General features: G+C 41.5%; 1 protein-coding gene across 2 annotated transcripts in view; it reads left to right on the top strand.

Moving 5' to 3' along the window:
- LOC138513746 (C-type lectin lectoxin-Thr1-like) overlaps positions 1-21,516 on the top strand; it is a 634,248-nt gene that overhangs the window by 562,258 nt on the left and 50,474 nt on the right. For both annotated transcript variants that reach the window (XM_069628829.1, XM_069628832.1), the window contains exon 5: positions 2,575-2,692. In XM_069628829.1, coding sequence (XP_069484930.1) covers positions 2,575-2,692 — 118 coding nt within the window. The remainder of the gene's footprint in view (positions 1-2,574; positions 2,693-21,516) is intronic.

Below are 21,516 nucleotides of genomic sequence, written 5' to 3'. Positions count from 1 at the left end.
CGGCTGGTAAAACCAGGCGGAGAAAACCTCCATGGCGCTACGGGAACTCGTAGTATGGCGGAGAGGTACGCCATGCACTACGCTGGCGTAAAACCCTCTCCGCCAGGGTCCTAATGAGGCCCAATATATTTTCTGGTATTCAGTAAAAATGTAGCCAACAAAAATGTAGTCAATGAAAAAGTAGTGGTGAAAATACCTCTGCAGTGAAAATGTTGGCAAGCAAAAAGTCGTCAAAAATGCAGTTTAAAAGTAGCCAAAAATGTAGTGCTCCTAGGGCAGTGTTTAGGGTTAAGAAGGGTTTAGTGGGCTTGTGATTGGCTCGTTTAGGATAAGGATAGGGGTTGGGGTTAGGGTTAGAGTAAATATGTTGAGGTATGGTTAGTCTAGATTGAGTTTTAAGGTAGGTGTTATGGTATGGGTTTGGGCAAGTGTTATAGTAAGGGCTACTGAGGTTGGAAAGGGCTGGTGATGTTGGCATAGGATACTGGTTAGGATAAACCTAGTGGGTAGGGTAAAGTAAACATTAGGTTAAGTGTTAAAGTTACAGTTAGGGCAAGATTAGTATTAAGTAAGTTGTTGAGTTAGAGCAAGGGCTATGTCATTTTTGGCTAACTGGTGATGGGGTTGGTGATAGGTTCACTGTTCTATTTATTTTGCATTCAGTAACAAAATGCATTATTGCGCTGAAGGGTTAGTGTTCTGTGAGAGCTCAGGGTAGGATACGGGTGGTAATTAGAGTTAGGGGAAGGTTTAAGAATGGAGTTAGGGTAATTGTGCAGGTTTTGTTAGATGTGTTTAGGGTTGCAGCCTTGTACCTTTGTGTATTTAAATTATTTTTTGTGACCTTATTACTGGCAATATGTTAACACTTTGCATTATCTGTAATGAATGACTACATTTTTTTAAACGCTTTTTTGCTGACTACATTTTCACATGACTACTTTTTGCTGTGGACATTTTCACATACAACCTATATTGTTTGCTAGAAATAATAACTGTAGTAATAATAACTTTAATAATAATAAGAAGAAGAAGAAGAAGAAGAAGAAGAAGAAGAAGAAGAAGAAGAAGAAGAAGAAGAAGAAGAAGAAGAAGAAGAAGAAGAATGCACTTGCCCTCATATTGGGTTCATATTCCGGCACATATTACTGTAGGAATATTGCAACCTTTGCAGTGGCACCAAATTCTCACTTACCATTACACATTAAATTCTCCAGATCTCGATTCTGAATGGTGCCTCCAAAATCATGACATTTAGTTTTATTTTGCAGACATCTGTAAATAAGATTATTTAATACCTTGGGATTTTGATTTCTGACCGTGGGTCACAGCTAATGGGCAAACCATAAATGACATAATTAGTTTTTGCTTTTAATTGATCTCTCCTAAATTGCTTAAGGGAGCCACAACATTGAAATAAAGGTTTATTTCTGAGCCAACCTCTATCACAATGCAACACATTATATTTTCCATCTGTTAAAGGTTCCTTGTGGGATATGGTGGGGGCTATTTGTGCCATAACTATATCATGCCTGTTTTTGAGCTGGCTGGGGATTTGGTCAAATCCGAGGGCCACTTTGACACATGACATTATTAGATCTTTGTTGCAGGGCCCGCATTGGCAAAAAACACCATGGTTGAAACGCATATCTGCATGTGTATCTTTGGTCAATGCCCTGTCTTTACAATGCCCGGCCCAAACTCTAACACCACCAGAGAGGAGTGCGTACAAGATGGCCCTCCGCTCGCTTATTACAACAAAACGCGAATCCATTGGCCTTGCCCTGCAATCCAATAGGCTCCATCTATCTATTTCAAAACAGGATGTCATCCAACCATATTTGACGTATAGTTACAAACAGGCCGATTGATGGGTACTTACCAGGGCATGCCTAAATCTGTTCCTGCTGAGGGATATTACGCAGAAATGGCAGGGCAGCAGCAGGGTGTCGCCTGTCTGGGTCGTGTGGGTGCAAAGGAAACCTTTTACATTTTGTCTTGTTTTGTCCCCGCTATCATGACATCAGGAAACAAACTATTGCCCCACTCCTGAGGGAAGCGAAATTCACTTAGTGCCGTCCGGCACTTTTGTTATTGCTGTGTGCAGAACCATTATCTGTTGCTTGGGGCATGTCAGAATATCTGAGGAAAGCATGGAATAGAAGGAAGTGCATTGTGAACATTTTAACATAAATCACCTCGAATTTTTTCCCTCTATTACTGATGTCAGACCTTACATGGATGTTTGCCTCACGCTTTTGGACATTGCAGGGCATCAGTATGGACTTTGTACTTTTTTAATTTTTGTATTGTAGCATTACCTATGTATATAGTATTGTGTTTTTACATTGGACAGTGCATATTTGTATGTAGGTTTTGGTTTATGAACTTTTGATCCGAATTAACTGCTAAAACTGAATTGAACTATTTCATGCCTTTACCAATATTCATCAAACTCAAAGTAAATGTTTGCTGTTTTTGTGTGTGTGTTAATTTGATGTAGGCTGACATAATACTTTCAAATATATCGCAGTTTGTTTAATATGTTCATTATGGCTTTGTTTTTAATTATAGGAGGGTGACTACATGTGGACGGATGGGTCTGCAATGGCATTTAAAATATTTGGTTCTGGACAACCTGACAATGCTGGAAACAACGAAAACTATATTGGATCCTGGTACATTTCTAATGGTGAGCAGATGCTTATCTAACTGCAGATATGTGGTAAAGCGCCTGGATGTAAGACTAGGATAGCGTATTCTCCAGCAAGCATGAACTGTGCCAGGTTTATCCCATTATTTTAGTTATTTTCGCAAAACACATGATTTTTTCAAGAAAGAACTTGCAAACATTTTCATGATGTGTGAACATTCGGATGTCTTATACAGAGGTAAACATGTACACATCTAAAAATGTAGAGTTCTAAGTTTTATTTTTCATGAATTATTTACAACTGCCTGAAGTCCATTTAATTTCTGCTTCACAACAGATCTTGTTCACTTTTTGCATACTTGCTTCCCACCTAAACTGAAATCTTAGGCTCCCATTGAGGATAGTTTTTGTTTAAAAGAAACAAACCTACATATGCCCCAATGATACTATTATCTTGCAGTGCAACTGCTGTTTGATATTTTCTAAATTCCTATTAAAAAACATGTGAGGGTGTGTTTGATGTAAATGGATGGTACTGTGAGTGAAACACAGCATTAAAAATATACTATAATAGGATTACATAGGTACATAATGTAAAAGCACAAGGCCCAACTGAGCTGGCCTCCATCTTGAAATGATGTATGTAAAAGAGAAAAAATCTATTCACTGCATATTTTTATATTCTGCCTCATTGACACAATTTTAATTTCAATTTAGAGATATTTGAAGGCTTTAAGACTGAGAGCAGTTTTGAAGCGCTTAAAAAGGCCACAAATAAGAATGTGAGGAGAAAAGGGGAAGCAGTTGAAACAACCGTTTATCAAAGAGAAGAATGTATACATGTTTTTCTGAAACGTAAATGATCAGGGATGTCTCTGATATGCAGGGTAAGTCTAAATCCCAATGTAGAACCCAAACAGCCAAAAGAGTTGTTCTTTTGAAATCTAGGAATTACAAATCTCAATGGTTCTTAGCGTATACATTGCTTTTTGCGGGGCAGAGCAATAGACAAACTTATGAAATAGCACAAGGAGTTGAAATTGTACCATTGTACAAACGGGGAGCCAAAGTAATTGCTTCAGTACTAGAGTACTATGCTCTGATTTGAGGCCCTTAGTGACTATTTGGGCCTCAGAATTTTGTTTGAAACATCTGATGACTGTGAACAGCTTGGTTGGCTAGAATAGGACACTTGTTTTCGGAGGACAAGGGTATTGGTTGTCTAAAGATCATTAAATGAAATTTCGTGGAACTTATGATGTTACTAATTTGGGAGAAAAGAGGCATCCAAAATCATGCCAAGGGATTTAACCTTTTTTGCTACATGTATAGAACAGTTGAGCAATGAGATTTCCTTAAACAGAACAATTTCTTTGCATCTCATGGATGTAGGCAGGATCATCAAGATCTAAGTTTTTGGTTGGTTTAACCCAAACTTGTTAATCAACATTCAAATTGTGATGATCTTAAAAGTGGATTGGGTAGTGTTTAAATTATTTTGAAAATCTCCCAGTAAAGATCAACCAGTAAATCATTCAGGGGTTTCCTGTATACGTCAAATAAGAGAGGAGAAAGACAAGACCCCTGGGGAATACTATGGGATAAAGTCTCAGCATTCAGACAGAGCTCCATAACCGTCACTCTTGAAATTCTGTTAGTCAGGAAGACTTTGAAGCAGCGATAGGCTGCTTCTGAGAGTGCTGCTTCCTCTTTTTTACATTGTATTAGAACATCCTGGTCGATGTTATTGAATTCTTGATCCACTATTTTTAACATGGTGTCTTTAACATCGAACATAACCATTTCTGTACTTCTTAGCGGACAGAAACCGGATTGTCTAGCTCCCAATATTTGGTTACTTTCTAAACCCTCTTAAAATTGTGTTTTAGCGGCTGTGTCCAGAATTTTCAGCAAAAAAAGGGACATTAGAAATGGGTATGTAGTTACTGTGATTTGCTTGGTTGAGGGCAGGCTTCTTCAAGAGTCATGTTATCCATGAAAACATTAGATATTCCCAAATACAGAATTCCCTGAAAGAGGCAATGATAATACCAGAAACTAATGGGGACATGGATTCTGCACAGTCTTTCATGATATTGGACTGACAGCTATCACCCGGGCAGTTCGACTGATTTAATCTATGTATTACTTTTTCTATATCTGATATGTTCAGGTCTTTAAAAGCAAAAGGATTGGTCAAATATTCTGGAGCATAGTTTTGTTAGCTACATCAGGATGACTCTGAATGCTTGAACATAGTGAAGGGGTTACTGATTTGGGTTCAAACAGTATTTCTTTTCTCCACAAAAAAAGATTGTAGGTTGTCATACCAGTCATACATAAAATGGTCATCAATAGACATAATTAGAGGATTTCTGCATTGCAAAAAATTGTTATTTAGCATCCAGAACAGCTTGTTTTTTTATATTTAGAGCATTTACATTTAAGATAGAAACAAATCTCTGGACCTGTGTTTCGCCTCCATCAACGCCCCAATCTTTTTGTAAGATGTTTTTGTTGTTGTCAAGCTCATCATTAAACCAGACATTATGAATATGCTATGCTTTCATATATTTTATTTTGAATGGAGGCATTTTATCAATAGTTTGCAAAATGGTTTATGTTAGGTGTTTACCAGGGATAACACAAGTTCTCATTACAATTGAGTTCTTCCATTGAGTCGAAGATGGAATTAAGGTGAAAAGCCAATTTACATTTGTCTCTATAAGAGATTGTCGATACGTTATTAGATGGAGCTTTTGGATTCATTATAGAGTAGGAAATGAGATAATAGTATGACTTTCCATTCCTACCACCTGGAAGATCCTTTTGTGAATGTGATATTATGTCTGAAGACCCAGTACATTGTCCGTCCTCGGATATGTGTGAGAGGGGAATTTCTAAACTAACAAAGCCCCACTTGCTAAATGCTCTGCTTAAGAAGTGAGGCAGATGAATCTTCAAAGTCATTGAAATCAAAGTTAAAATCTGCACGAAGCAAAAGTGGAGAAGTTAGCTTAATTGGGGGTACCACAAGCTAGGGCAAATTCTCACAGAATGAATGATCGTATTTAGAGGCTGTTAGGAAAGATTTCTCTTTTAGCAACTTTACCTCCTTAGTTCTATGGACCCCCAAACCTTTTGCTTTTGTTTTCAAACCTGTCCTGACTTTTTTGCAGGGAAGTGAAGCCTTCAGCTCCACTCCCCTGGCCTTTTGCTCACTTTGGTATAGGAAAACCGATCAGTCTTTCTGACTATCAGTATTGGGAAACTCTATTTCCCTTTTGACTTTTACACGTTTGCAACTTGTTGACATTGCACACAGCATCTTTGTATCACCCTAGTCTTTTACACTTGGGAATTTTGGTTACTTTTATATGTGCCTAAAGACAAGTTGGTGGCAGCAAGTATATGTTTACCATTTCTGTGCTATTACTAGTGTGCACATACGCGTTCACTGTGTATGGTTATTAAATGTGGTGTGACTAATCTGGATTATTCGTCCCTTCTCCCCAGAGGCTACAGAGGTACGCCCGCTCTGCAAGATCGTCCCTTGGGGTCTGGGCAAGGGGGACCACACTGGGGGTGACACCTTTCTTGGGGACAAGAAATCCCATTCCGATAAGGAGCTCCCAGTCCAGAATAAATGTTCTGCCTACATAGGAATCGTAAAAACTGTTATTTATCATTTGGATCCGCCTGGTAGTGACATTTCTTCAAGCTCTTTGGCTTCAGGTAATGCAGGATCCCACCTGAACTTCACAGTCAAAAACAAACAAAACACTCTTTTTATTTATGACATATAAAAAACCACAAGGAACGTGGAATTATGAAGGAGAGGAAAGAATCCTATGCAGAGGCAAGCCTCTGATGGGAGGACTCCATGTAGGGGTAGAGCCATGCTAGACGGTGTAGCCAGCGGTAGCGGGGAGAGCGAGTGAATCACTAACAAGATGCAAGAAGGATGGCGTTGTGAGTGGTAAAGACTCCAAGGTCAGGGTTGAGATAGACTGCAAAGTGACCCACTCGCCTGGTGGCGTGACCACACGGAACCCGTGGTGGGCCTGGGGCCTGTTAACTGATGCTGAAACCAGACTGCAGTGATGAGATCAGAATCCCAATCACTGCATGAGAAGTGCATTAGCTGCCAAGCTGAGCAACAGAAGGGAAAAGAAGGCGCCTGATTATGTAATGCCGTTGAGAGGGGCGAACTGGGCATTCAAGGCTGGTAAATCCACAAGGGTTTGGGAACCACATAAACACAAGTGACCAGACACCCTACAAGTCAAGCTAATGCAAGCCTGTCGGAGGGCCTTGGAGAGCCCTGAGAAACCTAGAGACAGTAATACTCAAGGCTGGAAAAACCACAAGGGAAACCAGAGCCTACAAAACCCAAATGGCCAGGCACGCACCAAGTTCTGCCTAAAGCAAGCCTGTCAGAGGGCCAGAAGAGTTTGGGTAGCTCAGGAAATATGAAACATATTAAGCTGGAGTGAGAACTTGGAGGGTACCAGTTCTTAGGCATAAAATAAGGATATGGTCAAGCATCAAATCGAAAATGGTGAAGTTATATTAAGAAAACCTTTTCTTCCCGAAAAGAGGGAACCAAGCGTAATTTCGCACACAGAACCTGCAAAGACGTTGAGGACTGTAATGCGAGACATTGATGAACTTTTAACGTCAACTTGCTTGGAATAGCGATCCAAATGCTTGGGTCGGTCAACAGGCAAGGACAGTGGTTATTGCTCTAGCCTCCTTCTTTTTGTTAGTGTTAGAGCCAGTTAGCTAATAGGATTCGAACACCTTTACTTTTATTTGGTTAGGCAGGGATCTTTCCTCATGGCAGTATAGGTGTTTTCATTGTTATTTAAATAAACACCTTTGAACATGTCACAACATAATATGACTCCATCTTCTGACTTGCCACAGTGGCTAGTACCCTAAAATGGCCACGCCACAAGATTTCTGCTTGTTCTTTGGTCATATTGTTGTTTGGCCTTCTTCTTGGCTTGCCATCAGGAAATCCAATATATTGTATGTGCGTCTCAGGAAGTGGGTGGACTGTCTGCCCCCACTCCAAATCTGTGGTGTCAGAGAGTCTGGGTTTGGGGCATGAGTCCCTGCTTGGACAACTACTGGCTATTAAAATGGTGCATACCCTTACCATTTGTGGACTTGGACTTGCTTCCAGGCTGAACTTTGGATAAGAAGAGGACTCCTGCAGCTATTTCTTCAGATCAGCGTTGGAGCCAAGAATCCCTTGTATCAGAACAGCCAACTGAAGATCCAAAAGGGACTCCCGAAGTGGCCCAGCATCCCTTCCTGCGTCTGGCCCGGTGAAGCCCTGTTGGACTACCTGATCTGCGAATGTCCTGTGCAGTGCTTCGACTCAAAGCAGTCTCAATGTGTTCTGAAAGATACAGCTGTCCTGAGCCTTCGCAAGTGGCCCTGAACCACCCGTTGGACTGACCAGCACTCCAGTGGTCCACCTTGCTAGAACCGTCACCGTTTTGTGTTTGCAGCCAGACCTTTGCTGGTCGCACGCTTGTAATGTAAGTCACCTTCCTAGTAAATTCCAGCCTCCCAGTTGAGAGGGATCCTGCTCTGGAATGTCTTCTTAAAGCTCAACTGGAAGGAAGTCTGCTGTCGTCTGTGTGGTGGCCATCAGTGAAACTTGCCTTCCACAGTCCTGTAAAGGTTCCTGAAGAGGTCTGCATTGGGGCTTTATGCATTTCTCCATCACAAAAAGTTGCACTCTGCTCCTGGATCCAACCGAAAGAATGCTTGCATCCGCAGCTCTTGGGCACCTCTCACCGGAACCAACGGCAGGAAAACCAACCTCCGTTGACCCCCAGTCGACACATCTAGTCAGTTGGGAAACCTGGAGTTAGGGGCAAAGAAAAGTCAAAGCATTTGTCTCTCCATGTCCTCAATAGGTTAACATTGAGAACAAGTCTCCTTGTATCCTTGCATTCCACTGTTTTTGGTCATCACAACAGAGCAGTAAAACCAGAAAGATAAGAACACATCTTTACTGACCAGTAACTTTAGTGCATCTCTTCTCTTGAACTATCACCAACACAAATACCCTGCCTGAAAATACTCCAAGCTGTGACCTTTGGGCACAAGGCTCCATTCTGCCTAGGGATTGGACTGTTTAAGCTAGGGAAACTTGATTCCATTCACACTGCATAACATTACTTGCATCTTTTGTTGTTTTCAGTCATGGAATGCATTTTAGAAACTATGGTGACTGTGTATATGTGTATTCTTGAGTGTTGTGCGATATCCTCACCTGCTTCTTTCATTTTTTAGTGTGTGTTCTTAAGGCTTAGAATAAATACTGTATTTGTATTCATTCTTGTCTAAATTAGATTATTAGCTTCACTGTGCGTACTCATTGTGGACCCTGACCCCATTCACACTCTCCTGGGAATAGCCTTTACTGCTCTCCATTGCTACCTTCATTGGGTTTTGGCTAACTTCTCAGAGTTCCCCTGTTCACTATAACTAGGGAGGCTTCCTAAAATCTATCCACCAGGCAAGATTCTAGAAATCCATCTTAACAGGGGCATTATTCAAAACAAATACCTGGAACGAGGTACAGTCAGTTCCTACTATCTTACCATTCAAAAACTCACAATCTGGTAAATTAGAATGTAGGCTGCTTCACAACATGAATCTCTGGTGGAAGCATAACTCATAATGCCTCCCTGATTTACGAGTTGAGAGGAAAGGCTTAAAGGCATTTGATTTACTTCCACTGTATTTATCAGTACATGCCCAACTCATCACATTGGTTTCACTGCATTTTGGTGAACTGCCATTTTACTGCATATTTGTCACTGCATTGTTTTGGTGACCAGAGGTATTTTTAAATAGATTTCAGGGCAGAGGGTGGAATGGGGGACATAGAAGGGGCATATTGCTGCCCTGCCTCCCATAAAAAATTAATTGAAATGACCACTTCTGCAAGTTGTACCCGATCCTATTAATATATTAGCTTGGTATTTGTCCTTGGGTATGTGCGTCTGAATATGACAGATACACAGCACATTCAATTGATATGTTTATCTTTGTGTGGGCTACATTGACCAACTCAACAGAATTCTTCTCCATAACCAAGCTGCGCTTTGGCAGAAACAGCAAAATGGCTGCGCTGGCTCCTTTGAGCACCATTGCCTCACACCAAAACTGCGTTTTGCAACTACAAAAAGATGGCTGAACCATCTTGTCAAGCACATTTTGGGCAGGATGGAACAAAGGGGTGCACTGAAAACACCTGCCAGTGTGTTGCTTACATGTACAAAATAAGCAGAGTGAACAAGCAGCACTGCTTTGCTGCAAGCCCAAAGTTCCCATTGAAAAAGGGAATATTTCACATTGAAAAGGATGCTGCTCTGACGCTATTTTCATCTGTTTTTCATCAAACTACTTTTATTAATAAGGCCTTGCCATGCCCATCCATATCCACATTGCGCTTCAGCAGAAGAAAGCATGATCCCTGAATGTCAGGCTCTGTCAGCCAAATCTGGGAAAATCAACAAAAGCTTTACTTCAGTTACACGGAAAAACACTTGACTTTTGCTACAAAATGTCAAAAATCACTGCTTTAAAAGAAATTCTAGCTCTCTGCGCACATGTCAATCTCAAGAGACCTTGGTCTTGTATAGACAGTTGCGTACAAGAAGCTAAAAATGGCTACAAAACAATGTGGAAGTGCAGATGGAAGAGACTAAACACATTTTCAAGGAAAAAACCAGCTGGCTTTACACATGGAAAAATGCGCTTTTGCAAACCAGAAAAAAATGCCTGTTTTAAAAATACCATGTTGAACAAAAACGTGCCTGTGCCTAGCAATGTAAAGGGGGTTGTTGCTGGGAAACATAGAGGGGATGTTGTATCCAACAGGTTTGTTTTGATCCAGGACAAAATAAAATAAAATAAAATACAATAAAAGGAATTAAACTGCATTGGCTGAATTTTGAAAGCTCCAGAACAGGTTTTTCCCTGCTAGCTAAGCCGAGGCTACCCCCAAAAGGGACCACCATAAACTTCCAGGACACGAAAGAGATAATTGCTAGCTTGAAAAACTTTGAATGGACCAAGACAAAGAAAGTTCACACGCTCGTCAGACATTCGTCTGTGCTCCAGGCTGGGACAATGGAAATCTGGGACACTAACCGTGAAGTGGAAGCGGCCATAAAACCTTCAATCAAACTGGAAACCCCCATCCCCACACTGAGCTGAAGTAACAGTTGGTGGTAGCTGAAGAGAAAAAAATTGTCCAGTGAAGGATAAAGGCCAGCCCATTTGCTTCCAAAGACAATGTCAATAATAAATCTTGTAAGACTTTCAACAGGACTTTGCAAAAATGTGAGAAGTTAACAGTTTAAATGTGATTTTATGGGCTGTAATTTAAGACGTTGTGGACTTCACTGCCATGCTGGGAACAGAAATGGCAAAGAAGTGGATATTCTAAGGAAAGTGTACAGGATGCCACTGTAAGATTTAATTATGAGATGCCTAATAATAATCTATACATATGTGTAAAATTATAGAATTTTAGGCCAAATATTTCACACTAAAAATGAACAAAAATGATTAGAAGGGCGAAACAATGTCTTACAGACTACAGAATTGGGCTGTTATGTTCTGCATAAAATATGTAACCTGCTTATATAATTTGTTAAGATACCACCATTGCACAAATGTGCCATTTATATCAAAAATTGATTTTAGCTAAAGTAACTGTGGGAGGTTCTGGACATTGTAAAACTGACATCATAAATCTGACATCATGCTCTTGAGACCCAACCAGCGGACAGGAAGGCAGTAACTATCACCTCTGACCAATCCAGTTGTTTAGAGGCATGCTTAGCTATGCCTGCCCTAATGTATAGTTCTATGATGTCGCCATGCTTTATAAAAAGGGTAGCTGACAGAACTCTGGACAAACTCTTGCCTGAATTTCCTTCGCCTGCGTTCCTGATCTTCCACATTCATCCTGCCAGACTCCAGATCCCACTGCAAAGCCAAAGCATAGCTTATTCTAGATCCCACTGAAAGGCCAAAGCATAGCTGACCTTACTCCAACTAGGTCAAAGCAAAACTGAACCATTTCAGCAAAGGCTTTGATCCAGAAATCCCACTAAAATCCATTAACCAGGGGAAAAGCTGTGGTACCTTTAGTATCATGAGACCAGACCGGCTTGTCCACTACCTGAATCCAGCTGTACTTGCGATCTGGTGACCAGACCTTTGCCCACCTATCTTTTGCCAGGAGAGTCTGCTATCCGGTGACCAGAATCTTTTGTGACCAGAACCATGACTGTTTCCAAATCCCAAAAATCAAGAGTGGACTGTGAGTATCCCACATCCCATAACACATAGTCTACTCCATCTTGACCCTTTTGTCTTTATTCCAATTTCCAAGCATCCTACCCATACCCTGGTAACTTGTTAAAACTGTTAGAATTCTCTGTGCATCTTGTCAACTATCTCCAAGCATTAGCGCCACTTTCTATTCCTTTTTGTCCTGTATAGACCATACGCCCTCAATCATATTTGGAATAATTAAAGTCATTTCCGCATAAAGTTGAACACCTGGGTGACAGGGTTGAAGTCACAAATCAACCTTGGATCTTACTGACCTTTCTCAGCTGATTTTCTTTCCTCTTTCACAGCTCATTTTAGCCAAATCGAACCTTTTTCTATCTTGCATATCTCATCCAGTTTTATAACTAGAGACATTCTGTCACTTCCATATATACACCTGTCTCCCAACCCCAAAACTACAATCAGAGTATTTCACCCGTTTTTTGTTAAATTTGTTTATGTCATTTTAAACGGGAATTGAGAAAATGCAAATATCCAACGTGTGAATGCGGCTGCTTCATGTTCTAACTTTCCACTTGCTTTAGAATTGTATGGCTTTTGTTGGTCCATTGCCTTGTGATTGCTAGTGTTTATGCATTAGTGCCTTTGTGAGAAATCATATTTGCCTCAAAGATTGAACTGCACATTAATTATTTATTTGTCAACTAGCTGTCCCCGGCCATGCATTGCTGTGGCTAGGTCTGGTTAAATGGAAAAGAAATAAAAGAGAAAGCACACTTTTGTAATATGTTTATTTCACAATGCTTGTGGGTAGTTTTCAATGGCTCTGGCGGTTCTTAAAGTTGAGGCAGTTTAATTTTCCTGGCGGCGCAACACATTCCTTTTGTTCCTCCATCAAATTTCAGAGCCTTCCAATAAGGACACACTTCAGTCATGGTGCCGATGAGACCATGCCAGTTCAAACTATAATCATCAGCTGGGTTGTACCGGCATACAAGGCGATTATAATCGCGTGATTGCTGAGCACAGAGTTGTGTTTGACGCACAATGCTTGTGAGTAGTTTTTAATGGCGCTGGCGGTTCTCCAAGTTGTGGCAGTTTAATTTTCCCGGCGGCGCAACACATTCCTTTAGCCTCTCCATCAAATTTCAGAGCCTTCCAATAAGGACACACTTCAGTCATGGTGCCGATGACAACATATCAGCTCAAACTATAATCATCAGATGGGTTGTACTGGAATGCAAGGCGATTGTAATCGTGTGATTGCTAAGCACTGAGTCGTGTTTGACGCTGATCTGCTCGGCCACTCTCATCCTGTCGCGTTTGAAGCAGATCTGAAGCTACAGAACGCGATCACCGTGCTCGCAACCATGCATCCTAACATCTGGCTGCACGTCACTCTGCTGCTTCCTCTATTTGAGCCAGCGTTTATCGCTTTTACGTCCAACAGATGGTACTTGTTTGCAGTAAAATGTTTGGTATAGCATGTGTTGCTTTTACATCCAACAGATGGCGCTGTTTTTCAGAAAAAAAGCATGTTTTTACCTATCACAGGTGTGACAACTATGCATAGCAGGTATATAAAAACACACACCTATTCGAATGCAACATTGTGTCAAAATTTCAAAGCAATCGGTGAAGAACTTTCGGCGATTTAGGGTTTTGAAGAAACAAACATTTACATTTTTATTTATATATATTTCCAAGTATCATTTTATGCGATTGCAAAGGGAGGGGTTGAGTCATTTCTGTTACACAGGTCTCTCTGTCTTGGGTTCGTCTCCTGCACCACTGCGGTATAAAGATTTCTTCTTGATCTGACCTGACATAAACCAATCTCTGCATCAGATTTGCATGTCAATTCTGGTGCATGTGTGCCTTGGATTCATTGTCATGAATCCGGCAGCCTCATGATTGCAAATCGGTACTCCCACAACTTCCCCTTATTAGCTCTAAATCAGGAAAGACCAAAGAACCGGTGGTTGAGATAGCTCTCTGGTCAAATGGTAAATTAGTCATTTTTATGCAAATGTTCAGCTCAAAAAACATTGAAATTGTGACCAGTGTATCTGTTTTGTTTGTTCTGCCTTTTGTTAAATGTTATGAAGATTTAATTGGTTAACAGTACCCAAAATACTTGCATTCAGACACCGCACTAAATGGGATTTATTGGAAATTAGTATTATTATTTTTTCATTTGTGTCGCCCTCATTGAATGATTTAGTGAATTTAATTACTTATTTTGAAAACATATGGTTCATGCACAATCCAAAACTGCGCCATTATTCTGCAAGACCCAAAAGACATTATAACGGGGATACATTTTCACGCAGGACAGGCAGCAGAGAATACTGTGTGATTGCCAGAAAGTGACCATTATCTATGCATGCATTTATGTTCTTTGGCATGTCTCCCCCTGAATCCAATATAACTGTGCAGCCATAGCTCCGAAGCTCTTCACATATGCAACTTTAGAGAAGTATTTGACTGCTTCACTTTGAGTCATCCTAGTTCCTGCGGTCTTTGCAAGTGATTTAACACTCATCTGTGCTTCAACATTTCTCTTTCTATCAACTTTCTCTTCCCACAAGCCATCAGGCACGACATGGGAAAAACCACACAAAACAGGTTATGGTTAGCCATCATTTAAAAAGATTTACGGATACTCAACAACTTCACCCACCCCCATATAAATCCAGTATAGCCCTCTCTCCACACCATCACACCCACACCCCACATGTATCCATCACATTTACCACCCCAACACACAATCCCAACTTTCACAATGAATGATCTGACTTCCCTTGCAACAACCACAGCTCCACATGCACCAACATCTACTTTAGTGTTTTCAACCAAGGCAGTTACCACCTAGACAACAACCCTATACTAAGTTCCTCGCTCTGCTCTCCCACGAAGTCATAAAGCAACAAATCACCTACACTACACACGTAGCTAGCAACATTCTTGACTTGACTTTCTGATGTTCCTGCACAAATGTGGATTCTGTGCAAAATCGTTCTGGGTATTTTGGTCAGATCACTTTACTATCCCTTTCATGCTCACTCTATGATACAACAACAGCCCATCTGCCAGGCAACCCCACTCCCACCCAGCCAGACATATCAAAAACATCACAAACACAGCACTTAAACCACTCATGCATCTCACTTCTCCCTTACACATCCACCCCACCTTACTCCTCAACAATTACACCACTGTCACCCAGGCACACAACCGCATTTCCCCGCACCCCTCAAAACACAGAAACCCCACAACTGCCACCACAAGCCATGGTTCAAAAATTCCCTCTTCATCATCAAGCAAGAAACCAGATGTCTATAAAGGGCTTCCAAAAGGACAGTCATCAATGGCCACTGTTCTATTTATAAGATGGCCATAAGCATCGCCAAAGCTGCCTACTGCCTCTAAGAGTTCCATTCTGCACCAAACTGCACACAATCTTTTTAACATCATCAGGTCACTCTCCAAACCACTGACCACCCGTGACACACCAGGAGTAGCACTGCATCCCATCTCACCTAACTGTTTAACAGCATATTTATTACTGCAAATATCTAGATGTGGATTGGTTTTAAGTATATGGAAAGGTGTGGGTCAGGGTGATGGAGTCTCCCCTCCATTTTGAGGTAATAACAGTTAAAGAATGCAGTGAAACAGGATTCTGTGAAATGGGATGTGATTTAATTTCATGTTATCCGACACACTCTTGCCTCCACAGTTCCTTGTCCACCCCAAATCCCAAACCCCCAACACATGGTTCACATTCCACCCCATCAACCAAGACACTCTCATCAACCTCAAAGCCAAAACAAGCCAGCACAGTTACTTGATGACACATTCCCAGCTTAGGCCATATCTAAATGCCTCCCCACCATTCTTCACACTGGCTCAACAGACTTAACCTCTGTCTCTTACACTTCCATTGTTTGATATATCCCAGGGCTCCCCAGTAGCTTCAACGCTGGCAGTGGCAGCTGCAAGGGTTTCAGAAGATTGGAATACAGGCACCTGTCATAGAGCATCACTTCAGTACCACACAAGTTCACCCCTCTGCAACCACCATGCCACCTTGTACAGAGATCACTGCTTCTGTATGACAGATCACTGCATGTGCCCTGCGGTGTCGCAGATCAGCCGGATCCACATTATAACACATCACAGACACACCGCAGACCCTCACTCCCTATGTCCTTTCCCAACAATGAGATTATGTGATCAGACTGCATCACAGGAATTGCAGTCCAACCAAGTCCTTCTCCGTAGTCTAGATTCAAGGCAATGATTGCATTTATGCGAATGTTCTCTCCTCTTTCTCTGGGTTTCTTACTGCATCACCTACTCTTCACTCTGCCAGGTATTGGTGCTGCTACTCAGTTCAGTGGCACACCTCAGTCTTTGAGAGCCGTGCATGGCTAAAATAAGCATAGGGCACAGACCCTTGCTGGCCCCTCACCACAGTTGTTCTCCCAGCACCCATGGAGTTCCAGAGCACCTCCCCGGCATCCACCAAAAAACAGCCTCAGGTCCGGCAGATAAGGGAGCTCAGCGGCACTGACGTTCACTCTCAACCCAAGCCGCTCCCGGCCCTCTGTCCCTCTGACACAGCCTCTGCGGGTTCCCAGTGCGCACCACTGCAGGGCCCATGCCAATCATCCATAACAACTCAAAACTCTGAGGTGGCTCAGTCTTTAGTGGACAAACTGTCCCAGATTATTCTTGCAGACTTCACTCAGCAGATGACACACTGGTAAATGAGGTGGCAGCTGGGTACAGCACAGGATTTTGTCCAGATGTGTTAGGTTGTGCAAGAGCTCACAGGCTTGCGCCCATCTTTGGTGGGCTCCTTAGCACCCCTCCTAGAATGTGTATGTTGGAATGTGTACACAGTGTGTATGGGTGCATATGTCGTGTGTGAATTCTGTATTTTCTTGCTTGAGTGTACGTTGGAATGTGTACGCAGTGTGTGTGGGTGTGTTTGTTGTGTGTGGTTGCATATGTTGGAATGTGTACTGGGAAGAGCCAGGAATGAGAGGCAGACACAGAGAGCTTATGTTTACGGCTTTTGACTTTTATTAAAAGTAAAAAGAGGTTGAAAACTGCCATGCTGTCTCTACTCTAAGAGGTATTTCCCTACCTCAACCAAAAACGAAGGGTCTGTCAAATGTCAAGATGTCCATAGCAAACATGTCCTGTGCCCGAAATACTATTCTGACCCTCACATTCTAAAATTTAATTAATTAAAATTAATTAACAGTGAAAAGGATATTGTCATTGGCGTTGATTGTGCACAAATGTTCACGTTCAAAAGGAAAGGCGTAACTCCAACGCAAAAGTTCCCAATGGACAAAGTTGACAGTTCCAGGGGATTGCTCCCTTCCCCAGGGTTTCTCTTCAAGACAATTTAAACTCCTATGGTTATGAGTCTTCCTTGGAGATCTCTGATCAACAAAAACAAAAATAACTTGTTTATATAACAACTTGGCAAGGAGATCTGGTGAACTCCCCTGTCAGGTTTCTTTTCCACTTTAGTGTAATTTTTTTACTCAGTCTTGGCTTTGCCTGGTGTATTCTCCTCCAAGGACTTACTAATGTGATTCACTTTACACACTTGCCAGCTTGACTTTACCTGGTATGCTCTCCTGCCAGGGCTTTTTCATGTGCTTCATTTGTTCACTTGGCACACTTACTAACTTGACTTTGCCTGGTATACTCTTCTGCCAGGACATTCTCATGTGCTTCACTTATCACACTTGAAAACTTGACTTTACCTGGCATACTCTAGTACCAGGGCTTTTTCATGTGTTTCACTTGACACACTTGCAAACTTGACCTCGCCTGGTTTACCCTCCTGCCAGGGCTTTTTCATGGGCTTCATTTGTTCACTTGACACACTTACTAACTTGACTTTGCCTGGCATACTCTTCTGCCAGGACATTCTCATGTGCTTCACTTATCACACTTGCAAACTTAACTTTGCCTGGTATACTCTCCTGCCAGGGCTTTTTCATGTTTTTCACTTTACACACTTGCAAACTTGTATATATCTTGCATTCATTCTGTTATACCCCTTTGGAAATATTGTGTTTGACATTCCACTTTATTTACTCTTATTTGTCCTAGATAGGGTTGTCAAAACACCCCGTGTCCCAGTTTCCATCCTGAGAACTCCCCGTTTTTCTGTGGCATTCTTCGGTTCTCCTGTGGCAAAGGCAAAGCAGCGCTTCAGCATCCTATTCCCACTTCCGGGGCTCCCCGTCTTTGCTTGGCGGCTTCCACGATCTCTGTAGCTCTTGCTTGCCTGCTGTTTGCTTCTCCGAGTTTGGGAGGCGTGGATACTGCTCACCGGTTCCCATGATTGCCATGAAGTTTTCCCTCTTCCTCTCACAGCTTCTAAACGGTGGACCGACTGCAGCAGTCTTCTTCCTCTGGCCTTCTACCTGAGACTGGCTCCAAGGTCTTCTCAGCAGCACAGTAGTACCTCGGTTGATACAGAGAGGATGAGGCTCTTTCCCAGGAAGCGTTTCCCCCCTGCCAGCTGGAAGGTTTTTTAATTGTCCTGGCACCTATCATGCGCTCGCAACCGCTAGAGTATGTCTTGTGCTTCTCACCTTTACTGATCCTCATTGCTCCATTCAGCTTTCTCGTCACAGTACTTTCACATGCATGAAAATGGTAGTCAGTTTTTGGTAACATATGCACAGAACATTGGAAGGTATTATCAGTAGGTCCCATGGAAGGTTGAAGGGAGCTATTACAATATGCCATTATGGCATGGGGAATGGAGGTGGTATCCTGGAAAGGAAAAGGTGGAAACCATGTCTCATCGATGATGTCCTGTCACCCCTCTGAGCGTCACCTCCCCCCGTGTGGTCCTCCCTGACATAGCCGTCCCCAGGATCAGGATTAGGTAGGGGCTGCCATCCCCTGGCTACATGGGCAGCGGTTACTGTCAGGAAAGGAGTGATGACATCATCAGATTCATCACAGTATGCAATGTAGGTGAGTGTGATTGTTGTATGTGAATTCTGTACTTGTTTGAGTGTATGTTGGTATGCATACTCAGTGTATGTGTGTTTGTATATTGTGTGTGTTGTGCAAGTGTCTGTTGGAATGTGTATGTTGGGATATGTATGCAGTGTGCGTGTGGATGCATAGGCTGTGTGTGTGTGTTGTGTTATGTTGTGTGCTGTGCATACATTAGTATATTTTCTTGCTTGAGTGTACGCTGGGATGTGTGCGCAGTGTTGGTGGGTGTGTACGCGGTGTACTGTCATAATAATGTTAACTATATATTGCTTGAATTATTTTATTTTGTTGCTTGAGTGTATGTTTGAAATGTGTACACATTGTGAGTTGTTGCGTCTGCCGGGTGTGGTTATAGCTGTTGTGCATAAGTGTGGCGTTGTTGGTGAGCTTATGGTTTGTATGTATTTGTAAGTTGTTTCGTATTTTTTCCACTGTAAAGGTTGGTTATTAGTGTGCATGCGTCATGTATCGATACATTCCTTAATATCTCTAAATTACGCAAGACAATTTTTCTAGTGCGCCAATTCAAGTTAAAACCTAGGCGCGTGCAACAGAATTTTGAAAATCAAAGCCGCCAATTTTGAGATGTTTGGACCAATCTTTTTTTTTTCCTATAGGAAAAACCCTATGTTAAAAGCTGTTCAAAACGTGATGAAAGTAAAACATTTTTAAACTATGAAGCCATTAATGTAGAAATCTGAAATTTTCCATGCACAAGCGCCTGCCTCGGAATATTACTCTGTAATATTTTCAGTATTTCCATGCAAGCGTTCAAAGGTTATTGAGAAAAATAATTTTCTGAAATGCCATATAGACTTCGTCTTAACCTTAACTATGCCTTGTACTAGCACAAATGCATAATATATATGGGACCGATTTACTAAGCTAAATAAATAGCTTAAGTAAGACTAAATTTACTAAGCGCACAAAAAGGTGTAAGTAGAAAAAATTACTTGGGCACTAACTTCAGATCCTTACATGGTATCCAGTGATTTTACCGAAAAACATGTAATTGAAGCATTTATTATGGAAACATTTTTAACGAAAAAACAACACTTTTTTTTTTAATTGTGTATGGGATGGGCTAAGGGCTTAAAACGTGTGCAGATGGGGTTGGAGTGGGGGGTAATAAACATAAGAAAACTGGGGGTTTAGGGGAACTCCCCCAATACAAAAGATGTAAAATGTGGTGGTTTTTCAATAAAAAACATTTTGGGGAAAAAAATGATTGGTAAAATCACATAGAACCTGTTATTTAGCTTAGTAAATCAGCCGACATATATATTTGCATGGGGCTGATTTCCTAAGTTCAAAACAGGTAAATTGAGTATCAAGCTCCATAGAAAACCAGAAACGTTTGACTTGCATGATGAATCTGGCTGATATTTTCTAAACATAAAGTTTGTTATGCCCCCTCCCCCCATTGACTGCACATTTTGGGAAGGATTTGTTAAGAAATGGAAAAGTTATTAAGAAAGCAAAAAACACTGTTTTCGGCCTACTCCCATTCATTTTCGCATGGAGAAAAAAGTCACAATTTCTGCACACAGCACAGCGAAAACTGCTGGAAGAAATTGGACATAATAGGGAACAACTTGGGCAAGAAGTGTTGACTCGATTCCCAGGAGGGATCTGGGGATATTTAGTCAAGTAGTTAAACTATTTGGCCTTTCAGAAATGAAAAGCTGTAATTTTTTGTGTGCTCGATGTGAGAGATAACCATGTATATAATGGGTATAACTAGGGCTAGACGAAAACGTAAAGTGAAAAAAAAATCATTTTGAGGAGGAAAAAGGATGAAATGGCATCAGGCTAGAGGTGGAGAGGGGAAAAGATAATTACATGTCAAATTAGGGAAGTGGGGAGACTGGGGACCAAATTCAGAGCTTGAAGGTTTTTGCATAACCAGAGTTAAGAGGAGTGGGCACATGGTGAGTGCCTGGGAGGGAAGGGAAGAGTTTTGTATTTTGTGTGCTTTACAGACAACCACGGTTATTTGAGGGTGTTTACGGATAACTGGGGTTTTTTGCAGTGCATTGCAATTATCAGGGTTATAACAACTGTGGTTATAGAAAAAGGTGTTTTAAAAAGAAGTGACTTAAAAAAATGAGATTAAACAAAACAAGTTGCATTTTACATCTACAGTCAGGTGGAGGGTAATGGGTGTGTCCGAAGGCTATGGCTACTGAGTTACTTTAAGGAACCGAACGGTGCAATATGGAAAGTGAACATGGTCAAAGAGGTGACTGACCAAATCCGCTGAATTTGAAGGGTTCCGTTGCATTAAATTTGCGCAACTTAACTGCACCTTAACTAAAATTCTTTCAGTGAATTTCGAGGGTTTTGTTATACCATCGTTTTTTTACTGGGCACTAGCCATGGCCTTCGGCTGTGTATACTGTGCATGTTTCCCTAATATTTTTAGGTTAGACCCCCTAATGGACACCCTCTAAACTTGGCCCCCAAACCGCACA

This window comes from Ambystoma mexicanum, chromosome 12 (assembly GCF_040938575.1).
Source record: "Ambystoma mexicanum isolate Mex_15411 chromosome 12, UKY_AmexF1_1, whole genome shotgun sequence".
Taxonomy (NCBI): Eukaryota; Metazoa; Chordata; class Amphibia; order Caudata; family Ambystomatidae; genus Ambystoma; species Ambystoma mexicanum.
This window is presented reverse-complemented; position numbering and strand designations above follow the sequence as displayed.